Consider the following 23,249-nt stretch of genomic DNA (forward strand, 5'->3'; position numbering starts at 1 on the left):
CGCGTCAACGTGGGGTGGGTGGTCAAAGACTGCCCATGCCCACCACATCTCTTGAGGTTTGAACAGGCTGGACGACCGGAAGGCCAAGGGTCGTGCTGTACGTCCCGTCTTTATTCATACCTATTATAGCAAGCAAATTAGCGATATCTGGCTCGGTTGGTGGAAGATGGAACTGTACTCTCGTGCAATGAATGATGAAAGAGATACACAGTGTAATGCGTAGAGGACCTTATGATGAGAGGTTTTGGAGGCATCCGTGGACCGTGGTCGAGGTCCCCTACCCAGGTGGTACGTACTCCGTATTCTGGCGACATTGGCGACCCCAGTGGTAACTGACAAGTGATTGGGCCAGAGTTATGGCGAACCGCGGCGGGATCCCACTTTGTCCCGCAGAGTGGCAGGGGTCTGTTTCGTTTGTAGCGAACAACCAATGAAGCCGCTGATGTCACCAGTTGCAGGGCTCCTGAAGCGAAGTAAGGAAAACCAGCAACAGCGCACCTAGCGATTGACTCTGGGGGGGGGGGGGTTCACTGGGGGGCCTGCAGCGACTTGAAGCAGTAAAGTGCACCTGCAGTGCCCCTGTCCGGGCCCTGGTCGTTGTTATATCTGCACCTTGTCGGCCAATCAAAGAAGCACAACTACTTCGGTCAAACCCTTTGCCTGCGATTCCTTGGCACTGGCTCGCTCCTGGCCTCTCTTTCTCTGAACCACCTCTACGCAGTAGTCTGTCTTTCTCTCGTCGTTCCTTGGCCCGGCTAGTTAATTACTTGACATCTGCTTCTTCCCCAAGCTAGAAATTCAGTTGCGTGACAATACCATCGGTCCTGGACACGACCAACAGCCACACGCAGTAATTCTCTTACGGCTACTGTCCGACACGAACGAGAATACAGACTTCGATACGACCACCATGCCTAATTTTGTTGGTATCGTGAACTGAATCCTCGACTGCCCCCACGTTTTTCGTCCCCAGTCCGACCTTCGACATCATTTCGGTCTACCTCTTCTCCGCCAAGACTACCTCCTTTCTCAATAACAACTTCTCAGCGCCCACACGAACACGACGACAACAACATAGCTGTCGAGGCTGGTAGCCACACGGTGATTCGACACATCGGCACCTCCTGGGCCAACTAGTGGACGATGTCGACGACTCCCACTGCGACACCCTCAGGCTCGGCCACCCTGACGGGTACCCTCGCGTCGTCTCTCGCCTCCTCGCTCTCGACCGCTCTCTCTACTACACTCTCTGCGACATTGAGCTCCAATGGAACCATAACATCCACATCGAGTGCCTCGGCAACATCAGATACTGCCGCTGCTACAACATCAGCACTCAATGTCGCAGGTAGCGAGAAGTACCAAGGAATTACGCTCGTTGCGTTCCTCACTGCCCTGCTCACTGGTTTGGTGGTCTTCGCCATCCAAATCCTCGCCTTTCTGCTTCTAAGAAACAAAATTGCGCGTATCTTGTGCGTTTACCTGCTTGACTATCCCTTGCTAGACAATACTAACGAATCGCAGCAAACCGAAAACGTATCTCGTCCCCGAGCGCGAAAGAACCGAATCACCTCCTAGCGCACCATGGAGTCTAATCAGCACGCTGGTCAAATACAACGACCGCGAGATCATCAAGAAGTGCGGATTGGACGCCTACTTCTTCTTACGATACCTCAGAACCCTGCTCACCATCTTTATCCCAATTGCGGCAATCGTCATTCCAATTTTGACTCCGCTAAACTACAGCGATGGTCAAGGCCACGATCTCGTTGACGAGGCCAAGAATGACACTGCCAATGGCACCAGCTCTTCTCCAGTCCGTCTCATGGCCAGAGCCAATAATGACGCCTCGACGGTGCCTACCGGCCTGGACACCTTGGCATGGGGCAATGTGGGTAAGAACCACACTGGGCGATATTGGGCACACTTGATTCTTGCATTGCTCGTAATCGTTTGGGTCTGCACAGTTTTCTTTTTCGAGTTGCGCGTTTATGTCAAAGTTCGCCAGGACTATTTGACAAGTGCCGAGCATAGACTCCGCGCTTCTGCCACAACCATCCTCGTCAATAGCATTCCTTCCAAATGGTTGACCGAAGAGGCTCTTAGTGGTCTATTTGATGTTTTCCCTGGTCAAATTCGGAACATCTGGCTCAACCGCGACCTAACGCCACTCCTTGAAAAGATCCAGCAGCGGGAAGACGTCCACCTGAAGCTCGAATCCGCTGAAACAGATCTAGTCAAGGCTGCGAAGAAGAAGCAACTCAAGAGGAAGAAACAGGAAGAGAAGGCTGCGAGAAAAGCGTCCAAGTCAAAAGGACCGTCAAGGCAGGAGCAGGCTCTCAGGAGACAGGCAGAAGATGCCGAGGCTAAAAAGAGGGCCGAAGCTGGTCAAGGTGTTAGCTCCGGCGAACATGATGAGGTCCCTCACGACATCAGCGCCGTCATCAACGAGAACCGCGATGATGCAAAGTCAAGGCGCTCGAGCACTTCGTCTTCGAGTTCATCCGAAGATGGTAACCGACCCCAGTCTAAGGGCTTCGGGCTGGGCCTTATCGGCGACGGCGTCACCAAGGTTGGCAAAGGTCTGCTTGGTGGCCTTGGAAAGGCCCAAAAAGAAATCAAGGAATTCACTGAAGATGTAGACGACACCGTTGAGACAACCAACGGCTTCGCTATGCTGCATCCAGACAACCGTCCGCGCAAAATTCAAATCCTGGCCGACAACGACCGACCCGCCACGCCCAAAAGCACAAAGGACACCACGGAGCAAGTCGAGCCGCTCGCGAACACCGAGACGCAAAAGACCCACTCTAGAAACGTTTCGGCTGTCTCTCAGGAAACTGCCGATCCCAACTACAAGCGAAGCTACGAGCCATTTGGCAACGGCAACACTGTTCGCAAAGTCAGCAACCTGGACCACATGTACGATCAGGAAACGCGCAAGTTCTGGCAATTTTGGAAGGCCCCTGCTGGTGGCTACGCGTCTCCTGTGCCTCAGGGGTTCGATGGCGGAGAGTACCCATTCAACCAAAAGTCGAAGGACAAGACCTTGTGGCAGAACATCAAATCTTACATTCCCTTCATGGGCGACGACGAGCAAATTCCTGTCGATTATCCCGAATGGAATGCTGTCGGCGGTGAATACAAGAACATACTGGATGATGACGCAGAATGGCGCAAATGGGTCAAAGAAAAGGACAGGCCGACCCATCGACTTCCGCGCTGGGGTTTCCCAAACTGGCTCGCATGGCTTACATTTGGCCCCAAAGTTGACACCATCTACTGGTGCCGCTCTGAGCTGGCTCGTCTGAATGTTGAGATTGAAGATGATCAAGCACACCCAGAGCGGTATCCCCTCATGAACTCTGCCTTCATCCAATTCAACCACCAGGTCTCAGCGCACATGGCCTGCCAAAGTCTCATGCACCACATTCCAAAGCATATGTCACCTCGAATCAACGAAGTCTCGCCAAGGGATGTAATTTGGGACAACATGGCCATGAAGTGGTGGCACGAGTCAATCAGATCTGGCACCGTCACCATCATCATCGCGGCCATGGCTTTCTTCTGGGCTATTCCTATTGCCTTTACGGCGTCAATTGCCAACATTGATGGTCTGGTTGAGAGGTTCCCGTGGCTGGACTGGATCAAGAAGGCGCCCATCGATAACGTCGCTTCTGCCGTTGCTGGTGTCTTGCCAGCGATTCTGCTCGCCCTCCTGCTCTTCATCGTCCCTCATATCCTCGAACAGCTTGCCCTCTTCCGGGGTGTCAAGACGGGATCACAGAAAGCAGAATTCGTCCAGCGATTCTACTTCGTCTTCCTCTTCATCCAAGTCTTCCTCGTCGTTTCCATCGCGTCGTTCTTTACCGCGTCGGCCGAAAAGTTGGCCAAGAACGTCGAAGACCTTACCAATGTCACGAGCATTCTGGATCTCCTTGCCGACAACCTGCCAAGAGCGTCGAACTACTTCTTCTCCTACATGTTGCTGCAGGCATTGTCTGTGAGTTCTGGTACATTGCTTCAGATCGGTGCTGTCCTGGTTTGGTATATTCTGGCCAGAATTCTTGACTCTACAGCCCGCGACAAGTGGAAGCGCAACACGACCTTATCAAAAATTGCGTGGGGTCAATTCTTCCCTGTCTACACCAACTTTGCGTGTATCGCACTTGTCTACTGCGTTATTGCCCCGCTCATTTCGCTCTTTGCGGTCCTGACGTTTGGTCTGCTGTGGTTTGCTCAACGCTATAGCATGCTGTATGTTACGCGGTTTGAGAATGATACAGGCGGCGTCTTGTATCCCCGTGCGATCAACCAGACGTTCACGGGCCTGTACGTGATGGAGGCTTGCTTGGCAGGCTTATTCTTCATCGTGCAAGACGAGCATAACAACAACACTGCCGTGCCGCAGGGTATCATTATGCTCATCACCATAGGATTTACGGCCGTTTACCAAATTTCGCTCAATACGTCCTTCTCGCCGCTGTTCCGATACTTGCCCATCACCGTCGAAGACGAGGCAGTCATCAGAGACGAAGCATTTCAACGAGCACAGAACAAGCGCCTAGGACTCGGCGACGACGACGATGATGAAGACGATGAGAAGACGCCCATGAGAAATGGAGACGGTGCCGGATCGGTCAACCGCGATATCGAAATGCAAACCATGAGTAACGGAGCACCGAAAAGGAAGCCTTCGACTATGCGTAAGGTCAAGGATGTCGGTCACTGGGCTAAGCGGGAGGGCAAAAACCTGCGCAGCAAGACCTGGAAGATGGGCCCCGCACCTGTACACACGGCAGCCGAGTACCGACGTCAGCAGCGAAATAAGGATCTCGAGGCTCAACGGGCACTGGGAGAAGCGTTGTATGGCGGTTTCCACGACGAAATCGAAGACTTGACACCCGATGAGCGTGACGCACTCGTTAAGAACGCGTTCAAGCATTACGCTCTGCGGGCGCGCGCGCCTGCAGTCTGGCTGCCCCGTGACGATATTGGGGTGAGCGATGACGAGATCCGGCGCACCAAGGAATATAGCGAACACATCTGGATCAGTAATGAGGGCACGGCTCTCGACAGCAAGGTTCGCGTGGTGTATGGCGCCAACCCGCCCGATTTCTCAGAGATTGACATTATCAACCTTTGAATTGTGTATTTGAATATGTAATGAAACAAACGCATATACCCAGCCGGCGTTCAAGGGGAAACATTAGCATTAGAGAAAAACAGAAGTAGCGTTAGTGTTTTTGAGTATTGGAATACAGTCCTTGGATACTCCTAACCCGCAATCCTACCATCACCTCTCATATTGCATCAGTTAACATCGTGAATCCGACACAGACAAAGGCCTGTAAAGAGAAACATTGGACGACTACCTAGTGCTTATAAATCATCAAAGACCAATGACGTTGGAGACTCGACGAAGATTCAAAGGCGCATAGACGACGCATTCCCCGCATCCCCCCTCCTTTCTCACATTGAGTTCCTGCTCATAAGCCGCTGATCCAGCTACAGTCCCACCTCACCTAGAGCGAACACAGAGTCTCATACCAAACCCAGCAGGTTGCTAAGTTTTGGTCATATTTCTAACTACAGAAGTAAACGAACAGCGAAAGGGAAAAGAAAATATGACCAAGACCGGGAAAGCCAAGGCCGTCGTCAACGGCACCACGCTCGCGGAGGCGACGGAGTGGGAGGAGGTCGAGGGGAACGTCTACTTCCCGCCCTCGGCAGTCAGGACGGAGGCCTTTGAGAAGACGGAGACGACGACATTTTGTCCTTGGAAGGGGACTGCGAATTACTACTCGGTCAGAGTCGGGGGTGAGTTCAAGTTCTGACATCTGGCTTATATCTACTACTCCTATACCTTTGGACTACGGCGGCTGACTATGGGGAATGGCATGGATGTGTGTAGACGACAAACTCAAGGACGCGGCTTGGTATTACCCTACGCCCAAGGATGGGGCTAAGGAGATTAAAGACCATGTTGCCTTTTGTGAGTTATTTCCCGCGTTTGCTTTGGAGGTTTGATAAAGAAGGATGAGGCGAGAAGAAGGGCTGACTTTGAGTGATAGACAAGAGTAAGGTGACTGTCACTGTCGAGTAGAGGGATCTTGGAAGAACGCAGGGTGAGGTGAGGGCTGGTTCTGAGCTTTGGAACCCGTCAAAAGGGATGGGTACGGAGAGTGTCAAGTATCGAAAGTCTTAGGCAGATGATCCCAGTGCTGTCTTCCTCGAGAATCGCTACGCATTGCTCACCTACTTACCTGATGTTGCTCATATACTTTTGAGTCCTGTTGGGATGTCGTCGGCGTGTCCCACTTTTTGAGGAAATGCTGTCATGATATCTCACCTTACGAAGGAAGGAACGAGGGGGAATAGGAAGCACAAAAACGGCAAAAAGGCGGCCGCCCGGGATGAGGATCGAACCCAGCGCCAATACTGGCAGCGGTGAAGGTAGTCATGCGCCTCAACCCAGTTGGCCAGATAGACGAGCCAAATGTCCAAGATATTTACTGAGGCGAACGGAGAGATCGAATGTATATCCTTCGCGCCAGTCACCGCTTCGGTGCCTTCCTCAGGCATGTTCTGTTTTCTTCAGATGAAAAAATTACCAACTTTTAGATTCTGGACCTGGGTATCCCCTCTTTCTACATAAGCCATGACCATAGGGAAGAACTTGCAAACCTCATCATGATACTACCCGTCTAGACCTCGACAATCTCATCATCGTCGTCATCATCGACCTCCTCGACCTTTGAGCCATTGGTCAGCTCCTTAGGCTTGGACTCCGCCTCGCCCTCGCCCTCCTCTGGCTCCTCGTCTCTCATCAGTACTTGCACCAAACGGTCGCAGGCATCCTTGACGCCCTCGTCGTTGACGCGGGAGTGGTTTTCGCGGATGATAGGGTACACGCTGACCCGCCTCAGCAGATCGCGACCTCCTCTCGTCGTGGTGAAGAGCAGAAGGGTCTCGATATGCGTCTGAATGATCTTGGGATCCGAGTCACGCTTCTTATCGGGGGGCAAGAGCTGCAGATCAGGCAGCATGCCCATAGTGTCGTCCTCGTCGTACTCCTCGTTGCCGGTGATGGGGAGAAGGATGTACGGCAGGATGTCAACCTCGTCCTCATCCATGAAGGTGGAGTGGAACTGAATCTCAAACGCGACGTTCTTGATTGTGCTCGCGACACCCTTCCTCCGGATCTCGGACTGGTGCTCGGTGAAGACCTTGAGCTTGGTGATGGGGATGACTTCGTCGTAGTCTTGCCGGGTGACAAAGTGCTGGCGCACTTCAGCGTGCTTGGTAAGATCTGCAAAGAGGTAGGCGAGGTAGTCGTAGTCAGCGTCCTTGTTGTAAGCTCCCTTTTCCTTTACAAAGAGATCGACCAGCTGGTTGAGAACCAAGTCGTTGGACTTGAGCTCCGCTGGCGGTGTTTGCTTCTTGGTAACGATAGTGTTGAGGCCGTCCCACTTTGCCAAGTTGGCAAGCAGCATTGCCATCAGGTTGGCGTTTGCCTCGTCGGGTTTCTGTAGGAAACGGGGTTAGCAAATCGCATAGTCCCATAACTGCATGGTTCTATGCCAAATTGAAAAAAGTTGACACACTACTACCAAGTCCAGGAGAATATCAATAAATTTCTGGTCTGTCGCCACGTTTTCAAGAACATCTTTCTCGGCAGTAAGGTTGACGAGGATTGTCAACGCATGTTCTGCGATTTTCTGAATACTGTCAGTCTCAGGATCAGGTAAGTGATGAGAGGCTTGTGCTTACAGGGTGATCTCTGACTAGGAACTTGAGGTGCTTTACGGGAGTCAAGTTCTCTGTCTTGAAGATTGCCGGGTCCGCCTGTGAGTAGCCTACGAGGTTCTCGATGGCTACCTTTCTGAGATTCGCATTGGGATGAGCGATGAAGCCCACGAGCTATCACGTCATGAGATGAGTCCAACAAAGTGCAAAGTAGGCATTCCTGATCGAGTAAACATACCTCTTCTAATTCTGTAGGCATTTTTAGTTGTTTTTCAGTGTATATCGTGAATCAAAAGAAAGAACTGCGCGAAATTTGCTAAGCTCCTGCAGCCTTTTGAGGAGAGGTCTCAATTTCACTATAAGACAGACTCGCAGAGTCACTTGCAGAAGCTTTTTGGTGGGGGTTTGGTGGCGGGGCATTGACTCTGCTCGCCGATGAAGTCAACATCAGGGGTTCTCATTGGACAAAGGACCACACAGGCCCCGTAACAAACCGGTCCAGGGTTCTGGGCACTAATCAGGCGCGGGGCAATCGATAAGAAAATCAAAAATTTCTGGCTCACAGGAAAAAAAAAAAAAAGAGGCACCGCTTATCCTGCCTGTCAGTCGCACTCCGCCACGACCATTTCTGACCGAGTGACTCTCAACAATGGGCAAGGCTACCACCCCGACCGACCGCCAGTCGCGGAGACACAACCCTCTGCAGGATGATATCCTTGCTACAGGTCCCTTGAAGAACAAGGCGCCCAAGAGAAAGAAGGGCAAGAACTCGGACGAAGAAGATAATGGCGAAGGCTTCGTCGATGCGACACGGAGTCGCACCATTCTCAAGCTAGGCCGAGAGCTTGCCGAGGAGGACGGTTCTGCGAAGCCTCAAGCCGCAGCGAAACCCACTGTCGACCTTTTCGGAATCGAATCGAGATACGGCACTGATGTCGGCGACGAACAAGCGTACGACGATGAGGAGGCCTGGGGTGAAGAGGACGAAATTGTCGAGGAGATCGAGATCGACCCGGAAGATCTCGAGACATACCGCAAATTCTTGCCCGAGGCCGAAGATGACCCTGCGGCGATGCTGAACCAGCACGGCTGGGGCAGCAAGGGTCCCGACGACGAGATGGCTGGCGGTGGCACCAACTTGACGGAGCTCATTCTGGAGAAGATTGCGGCGCACGAGGCTGCCGAGGCCCGGAAAGCAGCGGGCGTCCCCGTTCGTGATGAGGAATATGAGCTTCCCCCGAAAGTCGTTGAAGTGTACACAAAGTATGTACCTCAGATTGGCTCTCACCAGAAGTTTGTTGCTAACCGTTTGGTAGGGTTGGATTCATTCTGTCGCGATACAAGAGCGGCCCCCTGCCAAAACCCTTCAAAATTCTGCCGACTCTGCCTCATTGGGAGGACATCATCGAAGTTACGGAACCCCAAAAGTGGACGCCCAACGCTGTTTACCAAGCGACGAGGATCTTTTCTGCGTCGAAGCCCATCGTCTGTCAGAAGTTTATGGAGCTTGTTGTCCTCGACAAGGTCCGCGAGGATATCTACGAGAACAAGAAGCTGAATGTGCACTTGTTCGACGCGCTGAAGAAGAGTCTGTACAAGCCCCGAGCGTTCTTCCTCGGCTTCTTGTTCCCCCTTCTTTCCAGCGGCTGCACGATTCGTGAGGCGCAAATTGTTTCTGCTGTGCTCGTCAGAGTGTCAGTGCCAGTACTTCATTCCGCTGCGGCTTTGAAGGGTATCACCGAGATGTAGGCTTCCCCGTTCTTCAAGTTTTGGCCGTGATTATGTGCTAACGCGGCTGCAGTGCTGCTCAGGAAGCTTCGGCGGGCACCGAGGGCGGTGGTGCGGCCAACATCTTCATCAAGGCCCTGCTGGAGAAGAAGTACGCCCTTCCGTACCAGGTCATCGACTCGCTCGTCTTCCATTTCCTGCGATTCAGAAGTGTGGACCCTGCATCCATCAAGGAGGGCCAGTCCTTCTCTGGAGACATGGTCAAGTCGCTGCCCGTCGTCTTCCACCAAAATCTTCTGGCATTCGCCCAGAGATACAGAAACGACCTGAGTGAGGACCAGCGAGAGGCGCTGTTGGACTTGCTATTGACCCACGGCCACCACTCTATTGCGCCTGAGATTAGGCGAGAGTTGCTGGCTGGCAGAGGAAAGGGAGTGGCTGTTGAGCAGCAGAGTGCCGCATTCGACGGTGATGATACGATGCTCGTGGATTGAACGACACATGAAAAAAACTGGGACATGGGAAATGGAGCTTGGCCAACCCCTGGGCATTAGAAGGCGTTAGCAGGTCTGATTTGATACCCGCAATCCTAATCGAATGGATTCTGAGAAGCTCCTGACATTTTGATATGGTGACTCACGTTTCTCTGGACCTCCTACTTGGCAGGAGTTGCTTTGCTCGCCTCAAGGTACTTGAGGTAGGTGCCCCATCCTGCCGAAAACGGAGGTCAACGGGGACCACCACGTGCCGTCTTCAGCATCGAACTTCTCAAGCCCCTGCCATAAGGCTTCCGACCAAACTTTGTTCTAAGATATTTCCTCTTGGCCACCTTCGAGTATCTTTATGGTTCGCCCTGTAGCCTGCCTAGTCCTCCTCATCTGGCCGGCCATTAACCTCACGAATCCCTAGCAAACCGTCCTTGGCCTAATGGCCCCTATTAATGCACTCGACGGAACTGATGCAGGGACAGGACGACAGAGCTCTGGAAATGATCTGCCGCTGAGTACCGTGGCATTCAATGACCCTTTTCACGACCCCGTCCGGACTCGCAGACGGACGTAAGTCTGCCGGTGCTGGCAATGACAGCTCTTGAAGCTGACACCATTCACAGATCGTCTTCGCAGTCTTATCCCGTATCCCATCGCGACGTTCACAGGCTGTCCTTCAAAACGGCGCTCAGGGTCACTTGTCCTAAGGGGTCGCAATTCGCACCTGGAGATAGCTGGGATGGATCCAGTACGCCCAAGAGGGGACAGTGTGACGGTTATTTTGGGTCGCTACCAGCAACACCTACTACGCCGCAGTCACTGCCTCGTCCCAGCACCAGATCAACTCCCACCCAGCCGTCTCCAAAGGATTGGCCAACGACTCCGAGGCCTGGGAATTATTATGATCCCCCAAGGCCCCCCAAAGAAGGATGCGAGTAGGTCTGGTTTCCTGAAGGATATTGGGCTGAGCGAGAGATCATCTCTGGAAAAGAACGCCAAGGCAGCGCGAACAAGCGCTGGAAATGGGCCAATAGATCCCCCAAGATTCGAAATGTCAACACCAGTGAGCAAGAGATACTGCCTCCAGATGTTCTTCCATCTCCAAGGTCCGTACTCAGCTCCAATGGGCCGCTCAGCCCATCATCGGAGGAGTTCCAGACAAGAGTCTTGCAGAATACTTTGCTTCACACAGTACGACCTAGCTTGGACCGGATGCCGAGCATTCAGCATACCCTCAGTTTACCAGAGGAAAAAGTGCCAATGATACTCCAAGGGCCTCCACTAGAGCTATCAGAGCCGTTGGAACCAACTCATGGCAAAAGTTCAGGTGCTCCGTCGATAAGCCAAAGTATCCACAGCCGGAAAAGCATCAAAATTTTCTCTTTGTTCAAGAACATGACTGTCAGTAAATTGTTGTTAGATCGAGCGGGGTGTATTCTAATGCCTAGCAGAAGCAATCTTCCGGGTCGATGTCCGAATCTCTGGCCTCCGAGCAACTCACCGACGTGCCGAAGAATATCTCAAGCTCCCCGATATCCAAAACGCTGACTTGGTTCACCAACAAAGAAGATCAAAGGTCTACGTCAACAGGCACAAGCTGGTTCGGCAAGGCCCCTTGGCACCGCAAAGACTCCAACGACACCATCAGCAGTGCCACAAGTTCTGTACGAGACTTTTTGGCCGGGAAAACACCACCTGTCACGCCTGATCCAGAGGGCTTTCTGAGTCGTAGGAAACAAGCAATCGCCGATTTTGCTGTAAGCTAACATCAAAAACAGGCCAACAAGACTCTACCCTGACGCCATACCCTGCTGGAGTGAGTGTATCCAGATTAACTTCAAGAATTGCTCGACTGACCGTCACTTCAGGAAGCTACAAGGGTGAGGACTCCGCCGACGCACGAGGACACTGCGGATGGGAAGCCACGAGGATTTTTCACAGACATGGTTCCACCTGGGGAAGACAGTGATACCTGGGACGCTGCTCAACCGGCCAGATCTACAAGCTTTAAACGAAACCAAACGAGATGCGAAAATAGTCTCCCAAAAAGACCCAAGGAGTGGTGGGAAGCAAAACAACGAACACAACCCAGGCGGAGACTAACAGGACCTCGCAATTTCGAATTTGATATACCGGAACACCTGCCCAATAGCCCAATGTGTCCAGCGAACCCTAAGCACATATCAGGTGGTACTGGAGTCTGTGTTTATCATGGAAGGGGGAGGAAAGAGTCAACACTCAAGATAGAACATAAAATGAGTGACAGACGCCAAGGATCAGAAGTGTCAATCACCTCGGAGACCGATGAAAGATCAACGTGGGACTGATGCTGGCTTAGCCTCCGTTCACGACCTAGGATAAACCAAAGTAACATATTCTCACGGTCCTATTATCTTGTATTGGCATCACTAGTGACACTGGGTTCTTCAATCCCATCATACTTATGGATCCGTAGGTCAAGCTTGAGAGAATGCAGCTTGAAGCTTGGGTGCATGGGAGGCCCAGTTGTGGCGCAGCTATATTGGCGTGCGATTAATATGGGCCAAGAGATGTGGCTGAAAATGGCGATAGGTAGCCAGCAAGTGAGGCTGAACCTCTAGCCCCAAATTTCGAGGCTGGCAAACGTCCGTCGCATATACACATACAACCCAAGTCACGCTCAATTCGGTCATCCAAGCCTTTTGGTCATCTTTTCAGGCTTTCAGAAGCTCTTTAAGGGTCCGATACTTATCAGCCTAGTTGTTTCTTCTACTTATCATTATGGCTGCTAACGAGCAGGATCCATTGCTCCTGCTGCGGCAATCCATCGCATCGAAACGACCTGCGGTTCCCACAGCTTCAGCCGATGCTTCTGCGACCGAGGTTCCTCTCTCGCAAGCTACCCATCTACTTTTCTCGCACCCAGCCCCCGTTCCCGTATCGCTCTCGACACCGACGCGTTTCATTTCAAGCGACCGCCCGGTCGACCTGCGATCTATTTACTTCGCCTGGCTAAACAAGGATGTTGCGATTCCCGAATACAACGCGAGCGCGACCCGTCTCAACGAAGAGTTGGGCACCCTAGGCACTGTTCAAAACCTTGCTTTCGTCGAACGTTTGGACTTGTTTACTTGGCTTGAAGGCGCTAGTGAGGAGAGTGAACATATCAAGCCTTTGGCTGGCGACAAGGACGGCAAGGAGGGAGCTAGTGCGAGCGCGTCCAAGACTGCCCCAGCAACTGCGGCGAGTCGAGCTGGACGAGGCACTCTGGATCCTAGATTGGCGGTCATCTACAATGGAGAGCGCAAGATGGGGGATCGCAACTCTGTGTTGCGCGGCGTGAAGCATACGGTGAGTCGCAATCAATCTCACAACTAAGCTACACATGACTGACTCGATTCTTTTTAGGACTTCTCCCATGTCCGTAAGCTCGCTGTTCCTTTCATCCAGAAGAAACCCAATGGCTCGTCGAACATAAGCGCCAACCCATCCCTCGCGCTCAACCAGAAGGCCCCAACGAGGCGACCAGACCCGATTATCCTCCTCTCGCCCTCTGCCTCCTCCCTTCTGCGCCTGTCCAACATCCGTTCTTTTCTCGAGTCAGGGCGTTACGTGCAGCCCGACGGCAGCGCTGCTGCTAGCATGCTGCACGTCTCCCGCGTTATGAAGGATATCGACCCGTCGCGGCCGATGCGTTTCATTCTCGTCGAGGGCCCTGAGCAGTTCAAACCCGAGTACTGGAATCGCGTTGTCGCAGTCTTTACCACTGGTCAGTCGTGGCAGTTCAAGAACTATAAATGGAGCTCTCCTCCGGATCTGTTCCGCCGGATTTTGGGCATCTTCATCGGCTGGCGCGGGGAACAACCGCCAGACAGCGTCAAGGACTGGGGCCACCGCGTGTTGCAGCTTGGCGTTGACCGTTGGCGTGATGGAACTGGTGCTCAGGAGGCGGCAAAGTTCAGGGACAAGGAAGCTGCAGAGTCAATCTGGCGAGCGATTGAGGCGAACATGAAGAACAAGGGATGGACAAAAACCACTGCGCCCACCCAGCTATGAGGCTCCATGAGGATCTCTTCAGAAGATCCGACTTTCACATAACAGCCAAAGTCTACCATACATGTAAAAGTAAAACACAGGGGCTGGGAAACAAGTTCACAGCGATGGCGTTCAAGGATTAATTTGTGCCAGGCGGTTAGCAGAGGGACTGCTCTGGGGCAACTTTTGAGGTTTCAGAGACTAGGGTGACTACCATGACACGAAAGTCTAGAAGAACTGAATTCGGAAAGTATCTAAATTATCTGGTGACAATGGCGAGGGGATGCGACTTGATGGAGAAAAGTATACATGGACACATGGGAGTGAAATGTGTCCTCCCATTTTTCTGCTGGGCAATTCAAGAGGAATGGCGCTGATTGGACAATTATGAGGGAGGCTCTACCTATGATCATGGAACCATCTTGAGATCACAACCGCTTCCCAGGAGGCCACAACCAAAGACCAACGTAGCTGAGGCACAGGGCATCCATATGACCCTTGTCTGTTCATATGGCGGGGGCGGGTCTGGATCCTGACGTCGTCCAGCATAAGCGTTCCGTCCTAAGGCAAGGTGTTTGGTCGATCATCCCCTCTCGCGCATTTTTGCGAACACTTGGGGTATAATCGAGTTCGAAAGAATAAATAAACCGGCTTTGGGATGTTTACGTAGCTTCGGCTCGCGCAGGAGTGGGCTCTAAACTCGCGTGGACTTGGGTTCATGCGGGGGAGGCGTCCGGCTGGCTTACTGCAGATGAGCCAAGCTGGGAGTCCGGGCAACGGGTGGTTTTGAGCAAATCTTTCCGTTGTCAACCTATGTTATCAGCCGCCTCAATGTGTTGAAGAGAGATTGATTGCTTGATCACAGAGAGCTTCTAAGACTCCATCTGGCTCAAGAATTCTTTCAGGAAATTATGTCTTCAACAGATGTGAGGCGCAATTGGGGGTTCTGAAGGCTCAGCTCAGAAAGCTCCAGTCGGAGATTTTCGAGCTATGGTCTAATTACCTTAGTGTCAGCTCAGGCCGGCACAAGGTTGCCGAAGATTGGATTCGCCTTCAAACGTCTTGCCTCTCGAGATTTGACCGAGACTTGAATTGACTCTCCGTGACTGGAATGCATCGGCGCAGATACCGTCGAATCAACGCAGCCATTATAGCATACGAGGTATCCGTAATTGGGACAATTTGGGAAGCTCCAACCTCCAACTCCATTGTTGGCTTCGTTTTGTCCAGGCGATGCTTGGATGTGAGTGCATCACGCCTGCCGATATTCTACGCTAGAACGGTGGCTTAGCCCAGCTGGATAGGCTGACTAAAGAAAGATTAGGCAACTCGGGTGAGGCTTGAGGCGATGAGATCCCCACCACGGAGACGGCGTGATGCTAGGTAATCATGCGCTGCTATCCGTAGATACCTTACCCTTTTACTGCCTGTTATGGATTTTGTTCGAAGAGGTGTATATGGCAGAAACGAGATGGAGTCCAGATGATAATCTGGCATACCTTACGTATAGCGTCAAGCGCACTTACACGCGTCTTGCCGCCAAGCGGGGAGGTGCGTCCGCGTCAGTGGAGAGAAGCAAGCAAGCGCAGACAGGCTGCGGGCAGGGCAGGCAACGGTCGGGGAGCTCGAGGCAGCTGGGGATCCAGCCCAGGCAAGAGGTAGCCGGGGAGTCCCTGGGAACCCTTCTAAAAAACTAGACCCTTTTACCCCATCCATCCCTCCTTGCTGCCCGCGCAACCGAACGGACAGAGGTGGATTGGACGGCCCGTCAAAAATAAACGTCCAGTTAATATTTGCTTCTTCCTTTTCGGTTTCGCACACTGCCGATGCGGCTCCTTTCTTCTCGTCTTGACGAACTATCCGCGAACCCCTTTCCTTGGAACAACGTCGCATTACAGCTGCGTCTCTTCCACCTCGCCTCTCCTGTCGGGCACCCGCGGCTCTCGTCCGACATTCGCCCACGGTAGTCAGCTTTTGGCATCTGCTTCCCAGTTTGACGTCATCTCGGTGAGTTGCTTTCCCACACACGCACGTCGCATGGCATCTACCCAATCATCACCGCGTCTTCCTCTATGTGAGATGGCCTAGCAGAACGACGGTGAAGGGCCAACCACTGCCGGCGAACTTCCTGCGGCTCCGGCCCCTCCGTCGACTGGTTGATTCGACCTCTTAGCCCGGCAAGCCTACCCTGCCTCAGATCGCCTCTCTTCACCCCCCCCCCCCCAACGGTGCCTGCTTCCGTCATCTAGCATCAACGCATATCCTTGCTGTGCAGTAGTCGCCTGTTCAACATAACGCTGCGAGGGGCAACAAACACCAAACCTTCCAGATCTGTGGGGAGCAGCTGCCGACGTTCTTCCCGTCATCTTACAACTGGGCGACTGCTTTCCTCGTGTTACTTCCGCGATTGCTTACCTCTTCTAAAACTACTGCCGTGCTCTTCACCACGATAACTTCCGCTTGCGAAAACATCTACTGCTTTGTTCCAAATTACCCGTGACACGACTGCTGACTTCCTTTGCTACCTTAGTCCACTCATTCTTTTGCCTTCCCCTTTCTTACAGATACCCACAACTTTCGATCGACCTTCCGAACACGAACCTACCGTCTGCCAACGTGGTAGAAATCGAAGCTGCAGACAGCTATTGCGACTACGTTTCCCGGGTCGAAATCACGGTGTTTGGAGAACCCGATCGCTTTGCGAATCTCGACTGTCACGTCACGTTGCTCAGCCACCAATTACGCAGGCGACACTTCTGAGCTACGCCACACCAAGACCTACCCAACACAAGGCTGTGTTTCTAGATCCCGGCAACCTTCAATACAGACGGGCGGCGAAGCTACTTTCGATAACCTCGGGCGTGCTTCGTTTGGTCTACAGCTCTACAAATCTTCGCCACGTCGAGATATTCTAAGCTTGGCATGCGTTTTGGACAAAACAGCCAGTATTTCCAGAGTCTTTAGTCTGTCGAACATCAATCCACCGTCAAGATGGGAGGAGTTGACATGAGCCGCGATTACTACGCGGATCTGGAGCTCCCGGCAGACGCAGACACGAATGAGATCAAGAAACAGTTTCGAAAGCTAGGTATAGTAAAGCTAATCTCTTCCTGTCGAACGAGTCGATTAACCCGAGCTAGCACTCAAGTACCACCCCGATCGAAACCCAGGCAGAGAAGCCGAAGTCAACTCCCGATTCCAGGTTATTCAGTCAGCCCATGAAATTCTTACCGACCCTCAACAACGAGCCAAGTACGATGCCGGGAGAACACGATCGAGGTATCCTACAGCGTCCGGAGTCCGAGGCAATCCCTGGCAGAATGCCGGTGCCAACTTCCCTCCCCCACCTCGTCGTAATGCAACAGCTCGCAATCCGCCGCCGCCTCCGCCAGCCTCGGGAGCCAGTAGATACCGTAACTTTGCTTCGGGTGCGGCTCCGACGGCTAAAGCGCAGACGAGAGACGACTCAGAAGCGAAGCGGAATGCCTGGCATGCTTTTGAGAATATGAAGGGTCGGGCCAGCCAGTCTCAGCCAAAGCCCGCCAAGGCCCCCGAGACTCCAAAGCGACCAGTTCCCCGAACTCCTTCTCAGAAACAGAGGGCGGAGGCTTCCTTTGGACGCAAACCTGGCTACACTCCTCACTCGCCCGTTCCTGCAGATGAGCCTCCGGTGAACTCGTCCAACTACTCCACCTCATCCCGGCACACCAACATTTTCGCAGACAATGCGCGAAGACAACAAGAGGCAGGAGTGCCAGACCCTCTGGCGCAATTTAGGGACTCGGATTCTCGTCAAAGCACTCCTTACATGTCACATGGCGGCGAGAAACTGAATCCATTCGATGGCATCTCTGTGGGACGGGCGAAAAGCACCCGTGAAAGCCCTCGACCACCTCAGGAAAGCTATGGCCCCAATCTTTCGCCTGGCAGCGCTCGTCAACGCGCCCAAAGTGTCCCCCGTCAAGCAAGGACTGAGCCGTCGAGCCCGCGCACTTCGACTTCGACGCCGCAAGAGGACCGCCCTAACACGGCGACTGCAACTGCATCCAACTCGCCCAAGGACCCATTTAGATCCCGCGCAAGCGCAAGATACACCCCACCGAACACGGCCACCGGTCCTGGTCCGAACAATGCGCAGGCGAAGGCCACTGCTTCCCAGAATCTTAATGGTGGGATTGTCTGAAGCGATTTCAACCCGGCAAAAGCTAATGTCTTCGCAGGAGCGGGAAACATTCACACGGCACAAGGATCTTCAATGTACGGAACATATTTTCCCCCAGGTTCTTTTCCTCCTTTTGCGGTCCCCAACCTGCGGCGCAAATCAGCAGCCGAGGCTCGCGCACGATATGCAACGCAGCATCCGCTTCCTGAGCAGTCGAGCAACGCAGGGCTGCATGATTCGCCGTCTCCCAGTGGAGATAGGTCGAGGAGGAGCGACTCACTCACACCATTCGAGCGGAAGCAGGGCGAACTTCTGAGCAAGCTTGTGAAGAGACAGGCGCCAGACCTGACGCCGCTTTCTCGTGACAAGCGCCACACGATTGACACTCACCATGATGTTACACCGAACCAAGCTGACCAGAAAATTACCAATAGCTTCAATTTTCCGATCGACGATGACACCTTTGCCCGAACCGCCGCACCAGAGCAACCAACTTTCAGCCGCAGGAGCACCGAGGAAATTGACACTAGCTTTGTAAACGGTGATGGTCCAGATGCTTGGAAATTCAGCGCCGGCAGTCCGATCCAGGACCAAGCCGCCAAGGTTCGTTCGCAATCAGGAAGCCGCGTAGGCCGTCGATCACCGATCAAGCGCCCCAGCTTGAGACACCAGAAGGACATGTCGGGCCAGCCGGCAGGATCACCTTCTGCGGAAGGAAAGTTTGATGCTCAAGACTGGACCCAACAGATTGGGGCCCAAAACTTCGTGCCACATAAGACGCACTCTACATCAACATCTCCTACCCGAATTTCTCGAGTCAACTCTAGGAAGACCAAGGTCAAGCCGACGGCAGGAGGCAATGCAGGACTGGTGAATGATGACTACGACAGTGACGAGGAGACCGAGTGGAGAGGACGAAAGTCAATGGCGGAGCCTATCGGTGCGAACAGCCCGAATGCTATGGACATCGACCCTCCGCAGACTGGGACTTCTCAAAAGCGAGATCATTCCAACAGCGCGAGAAACATCCCTGTGGAACCATCTCGTCCCGAATGGAGGCCTGGCAATGGCTTGCAAGAAAACGGCCCGAAGCTACCTGCGCGCAAACCAGAATTCAACCCAAACAATGCCGGTTCTGAAGACAGCGAGGAGTTTAGGGCCAGCCTTGCTGACCTCAAGAATGTGGCGCCATTCGCGCAAAACTCTTCTGGACTAGGTTCTCTGAATGATCTCAAGATGAGTCTACCGTTTGAGAGTCAGCCGTCAGGCCGCGCTCCGATAGAAAAGGAGAAGAAACCTTCGCTCGATTTCCCGGTCATCCCGCAAGTACCCCGACCCCCGCCTACTTTCGCGGTCAATTTAAAGCCGACTGGCGGTGCGTGGCAGAAGTACACCCAGGACTTCCAGAGTTACGTTTTGAGATGGGAAATCTTCAACGCTCAAGTAATTGAGCATTTCAACGCTCGCAAGGCAAACATCGCCGATCTCCGAGCTCGCAAGGGCTATTCGTTCCTCGTCTCTCGCGGCGATGATGAGATTCACGAATATCTTGAGTGGATGGCACAAGATAAGGAGGTTCGAAGAAAGTGGGCTGTCGCATGCGAAGACCATGAAGCACGCATTCGTGAGTTCATGGTATACAAGGGCAAGATGGCATAAGTGAAGGCTCTTATTCTGTTTGCGCCTTCTGCTTGGGAAAGATTCTACTGCCCTCGAAATCCTTGTTCTTACCTTACGGAGGTGAATTTTTCAACTTTGACGACAGCTCGGACTAAATGGGAAACGACACGGAACGATACCCGGCATTTGGGAGGATATTAATCACGATTCGACCTTGTCTCTCTTGACTGGCACAATCGACCAGGCCGCGTTGCACATACACTCACTCGCCGACATCGTTAACGGCGACACACCATTATGACATAGACGAAGAGGGAGGTGTGTGTGTATACACCCGTATTTGCGCTACATTTTGCACTTTACTCTTTGACGTTGGGTTTTTGGGGTTCTTCGGTTCGATCCATTACGATTGTGCTGACTTACGGTCATCACAGTCTCGCATGGCCAGGCCTTGGTTGTTTCTTGCCTTGGCTACTATGGGTGGATTGGGTTGTGTAATACATATCAGATTCTTGGGGCCTTTGTGAGGCTATCCCCATTAAGCTTGGTTGAAAATTTCCAAGCTGAACAGGCATGGGGAGACGAATAGACAACCAGCATCATTAGAATTACGCATTTTGTCGTTGTGATTTTATCCTAATGCTCGTGGATATCTCGCTGTGTCACTGTTTTCGTGTTAGATGTGGCGATCTCTACCCTCCGCTGCCCATGTAGATGAATGGCAAGGGGAAGTTTCGTAGATTTACATGCAATGAAGTAGATTCTCATAGATCCTTACGTCAACACCAACGCAATAAACATTGAAGTCATCGCGGGTTCCTAATTTCCTACAAACCAACCCCCTTTCCCTTTCTTTACTGCCCTTCTCTTGTTGACCAATTTTCTTTCTACGGGTAGCTCTTATCGTCCTTTGTGGCCCTCGGCTCACAGCCACATGCCTTGCTTACCACGTGTCTCTCTCTATCAAGTAGCAAGAGGCGAAGACTTGACCGTGTCCCGAGATCCGGAACGTTTCTAGATCTCACGATCCCGTGAAATAAACGTCTAGCTCCGCTTATGTAGTGACTATTATCCAAGGAAAGCTTGCTCGCCTTTCTTCTCTTCTCTGAATTGTTTCCTGGAAACAACCCTCTTTCGTTTGCAATCATTTGCCTATCTTTGAGAGGCTCAAGCCGCGATATCGTTTGTCGCTTTAACGCAATCGAAACGCCAGGGCGAAGGTTGTTCTACATTGCCCTCTACTTGCTCCCCCCCTTTTCGACTTGCATCGAATATCTCATGGCGAAGACCGACCTTGGCGCGCGGAAGGAGGCTGTTACGCTTCCTCCGCTCAGACCTCCCAAACCGAACCTCAAGTCGAGCTTCAGAAAGGGCCCTCAGTACTTCGCCAGCAATATGTGCTGGCATCAACACGGGCACAACTTGGGAATCTTGCTGAAGCACCTCAGCTGCAACATGTGAGTGAAGGAAGTTTTCTCAAGTTTTCTGGTTTATTTTCTCTTTCTCGGGTTTTGGATCACTGAGGTTTACACTTGATCCCTGTTTTGATTCATCGAGGGTGGTGAGGTTTGCCTTCCGAGAATCTGCTTCCTTCTTTCCTCAAGGGAGCTCACTCTGAAGAGGAATTCCGTCTCCTACCTTACTGAAAGAGCTCTACACAGCTCGAACTCCCATCAGGAAGACAGAGAATTTCGAGGAAGGAGACGCCTTGAATCCTCGCATGACCTTCCTTCCCGATATACACTGCTAGAGGCCTGCCTCATTCCCATTCAACTCTCACATAAAAACCCTGCTCTTCCACCCTCTCACTCCAACCTTCTCACTTCCTCACCCTCACACTTCTTTTCACACTCATACCCGTCTTCTTATTATCCATAAACCATCGAAACTCAGCAGCACAGCGAAGCTGCAACAACTTCATCGTCTATCACCGTTACCATTGCATGTGAGCAATACACCTTCGCAACCTGAATCTTTTACCTGCCTCACTCAACCCCTTCCATTATCATCACCGTCAATCTCAATCTCATTACTACCCTCTCGCACCTTCTTCTATTTCTCGCCACAACTGCTGCTTCCGTCGTCGCCTTCGCATCTTACATCTCTTGACCTAAGATTCTCATCTTTCTCTCACCTCCCCTACTTTCATCAGTACTACATATTTCATCGTCGTCAGTAACTGACAAATCAAACTTACAGCAAAGAAGAATACCATCGTTTCAACATGGCTGACACCAAGTCCATTAACGGCAGCGAGGCGGCTCCTGCCGCTGGTCGTGTCGGTGCTTGGACCGATGCTGAGCGCGTAAGTCTTGCTTCAGTCGCATGTTTATTTTACTTCATTCAGGTTCCCTAACACACGAATATACAGTTCCAGCTTGTCCTCCGCGTGCTTGCAACTGTGCTCCCCGATGGAAAGGGAGTTGATTGGAAGAACGTCAATATGGAGGGCCGTACCCTGAAGGCCCTGCAGGGCCAGTGGACTGCCATCATCGCCCAGATGCGTGAGATCAACACTGGCGAGAATGGAGAGGCCGCTGCCCCGAAGCAGAAGACCCGTAAGTCATCACTCTTCTACCCATGTCTCCATTCAAACTGACGTCTCTCCAAGCCCGTAAGACTGCCACCAAGAAGAAGGCTGCCGCCGCTGCGGAGGATGGTGAAGAGGCCAACGGTGACCAGGAGGGTAGCGAGGAGACCAAGGCGGTCACCCCGAAGAAGCGCGCTGCTGCGACCAACGCTGGTAAGTATCACATTCAAAAAAGTGGTTCTCAATTGTGCATGTAGCTGATCTATCACTACCTAGATGGCACTCCGAAGAAGCGTCGTACCCCTGCCAAGAAGGCGGCCCAGTCCAAGGCCCAGGCCCAGGCCGAGGAGGCCCAGGAGACCGAGGCTGAGGCTAAGGTTGAAGCTGAATCCGAGACCCAGGTCGTGACCAAGGATGAGAAGGATGGCGAGCAGTAGGTTATCTTATACTTGCCACCATCGCTGAATAGCCGTCTCATACTACATGGCTGCGGTTGGTTTTCATTGGGTTCCGCGCAAGGAATGGATACTACCCTGAAATGGCTTGGAAGGGGGGACAGAACATACAACCCATTGCTCTTGCGTTCACACACGTCTCTTAGGTAGTTCAGGTCATCAGAAATCAAGAGGATTACACTTTACTCTCATATCTGACTCTTTTGCTGTGCCTATCATCTTAGGCCTCGCGCTCATCCACTATCTCTTCGCAACCTCTCCCGGGGCAACGCTGTGGTCCGGAAACCAAGGGAGAAAGGACAAATTGGAATCAGATGTGGCTGGAGGTCGGTGGCGACAAATGATTGTCCGTATTGGAAAACAATATCAAGCGACTTGGTGGGCGGTGATGAAGCCCCGAAACCGCGCCCGACAATCGATAAACCGGCTCTCCAACGAATCAGGTCGCCGGACATGGACTCCCATTCAAGGTGCATCCTGGCCGGTCATTCGAGCAGGACGTT

At 52.5% G+C, this 23,249-nt stretch overlaps 8 protein-coding genes across 8 annotated transcripts; 7 read left to right on the plus strand and 1 right to left on the minus strand.

The window, feature by feature from the left end:
* Positions 1-1,143: 1,143 nt before the first annotated feature.
* BDZ83DRAFT_748293 (uncharacterized protein) lies at positions 1,144-5,146 on the plus strand (the record flags this gene model as incomplete). The annotated part of the gene is made up of 2 exons (XM_060513591.1): positions 1,144-1,472; positions 1,525-5,146. 2 exons carry the CDS (start codon positions 1,144-1,146, stop codon positions 5,144-5,146), a joined length of 3,951 nt encoding a protein of 1,316 aa, XP_060369602.1.
* A 481-nt stretch (positions 5,147-5,627) lies between these two features.
* Positions 5,628-6,106, plus strand: BDZ83DRAFT_748294 (uncharacterized protein; the record flags this gene model as incomplete). The annotated part of the gene is made up of 3 exons (XM_060513592.1): positions 5,628-5,820; positions 5,915-5,995; positions 6,075-6,106. The coding sequence occupies 3 exons, from the start codon at positions 5,628-5,630 to the stop codon at positions 6,104-6,106; spliced, it is 306 nt and encodes a 101-aa protein (XP_060369603.1).
* A 601-nt stretch (positions 6,107-6,707) lies between these two features.
* On the minus strand, positions 6,708-8,307 carry BDZ83DRAFT_760893 (uncharacterized protein; the record flags this gene model as incomplete). Its single annotated transcript, XM_060515170.1, has 4 exons — positions 7,988-8,307; positions 7,774-7,923; positions 7,608-7,721; positions 6,708-7,529 (listed from the first exon to the last, which is right to left on the minus strand). Exons 1-4 carry the CDS (start codon positions 8,006-8,008, stop codon positions 6,708-6,710), a joined length of 1,107 nt encoding a protein of 368 aa, XP_060369604.1. The 5' UTR covers positions 8,009-8,307.
* On the plus strand, positions 8,204-10,108 carry BDZ83DRAFT_35804 (bystin). The gene is made up of 3 exons (XM_060502559.1): positions 8,204-9,012; positions 9,066-9,494; positions 9,551-10,108. Exons 1-3 carry the CDS (start codon positions 8,399-8,401, stop codon positions 9,969-9,971), a joined length of 1,464 nt encoding a protein of 487 aa, XP_060369605.1. The 5' UTR covers positions 8,204-8,398; the 3' UTR covers positions 9,972-10,108.
* Positions 10,109-11,041: 933 nt separating this feature from the next.
* BDZ83DRAFT_35806 (uncharacterized protein) lies at positions 11,042-12,417 on the plus strand. Its single transcript, XM_060502560.1, has 4 exons — positions 11,042-11,366; positions 11,417-11,693; positions 11,744-11,781; positions 11,834-12,417. Exons 1-4 carry the CDS (start codon positions 11,178-11,180, stop codon positions 12,290-12,292), a joined length of 963 nt encoding a protein of 320 aa, XP_060369606.1. The 5' UTR covers positions 11,042-11,177; the 3' UTR covers positions 12,293-12,417.
* Positions 12,418-12,725: 308 nt separating this feature from the next.
* Positions 12,726-14,000, plus strand: BDZ83DRAFT_716342 (Cdc73 family RNA pol II accessory factor; the record flags this gene model as incomplete). Its single annotated transcript, XM_060511847.1, has 2 exons — positions 12,726-13,295; positions 13,353-14,000. The coding sequence occupies 2 exons, from the start codon at positions 12,726-12,728 to the stop codon at positions 13,998-14,000; spliced, it is 1,218 nt and encodes a 405-aa protein (XP_060369607.1).
* Positions 14,001-16,970: 2,970 nt separating this feature from the next.
* On the plus strand, positions 16,971-19,800 carry BDZ83DRAFT_568355 (DnaJ domain-containing protein; the record flags this gene model as incomplete). Its single annotated transcript, XM_060504057.1, has 3 exons — positions 16,971-17,067; positions 17,120-18,148; positions 18,200-19,800. The coding sequence occupies 3 exons, from the start codon at positions 16,971-16,973 to the stop codon at positions 19,798-19,800; spliced, it is 2,727 nt and encodes a 908-aa protein (XP_060369608.1).
* A 1,239-nt stretch (positions 19,801-21,039) lies between these two features.
* Positions 21,040-22,728, plus strand: BDZ83DRAFT_748299 (uncharacterized protein; the record flags this gene model as incomplete). The annotated part of the gene is made up of 5 exons (XM_060513593.1): positions 21,040-21,218; positions 21,961-22,066; positions 22,133-22,319; positions 22,373-22,504; positions 22,568-22,728. 5 exons carry the CDS (start codon positions 21,040-21,042, stop codon positions 22,726-22,728), a joined length of 765 nt encoding a protein of 254 aa, XP_060369609.1.
* Between the last annotated feature and the right edge of the window lie 521 nt (positions 22,729-23,249).

Source organism: Colletotrichum acutatum (assembly GCF_030867785.1).
Source record: "Colletotrichum acutatum strain CBS 112980 chromosome Unknown BDZ83scaffold_11, whole genome shotgun sequence".
Classification (NCBI taxonomy): domain Eukaryota; kingdom Fungi; phylum Ascomycota; class Sordariomycetes; order Glomerellales; family Glomerellaceae; genus Colletotrichum; species Colletotrichum acutatum.

Bases quoted from the DNA above. Each gene is read 5' to 3' on its own strand.
- BDZ83DRAFT_35804 (XM_060502559.1), top strand. From the start codon at position 8,399: ATGGGCAAGGCTACCACCCCGACCGACCGCCAGTCGCGGAGACACAAC. The intron at 9,013-9,065 runs GTATGTACCTCA...ACCGTTTGGTAG, and splicing joins GTCGTTGAAGTGTACACAAA to GGTTGGATTCATTCTGTCGC. The intron at 9,495-9,550 runs GTAGGCTTCCCC...ACGCGGCTGCAG, and splicing joins TTGAAGGGTATCACCGAGAT to TGCTGCTCAGGAAGCTTCGG.
- BDZ83DRAFT_35806 (XM_060502560.1), top strand. From the start codon at position 11,178: ATGCCGAGCATTCAGCATACCCTCAGTTTACCAGAGGAAAAAGTGCCA. The intron at 11,694-11,743 runs GTAGGAAACAAG...CATCAAAAACAG, and splicing joins TCCAGAGGGCTTTCTGAGTC to GCCAACAAGACTCTACCCTG. The intron at 11,782-11,833 runs GTGAGTGTATCC...CCGTCACTTCAG, and splicing joins TGACGCCATACCCTGCTGGA to GAAGCTACAAGGGTGAGGAC.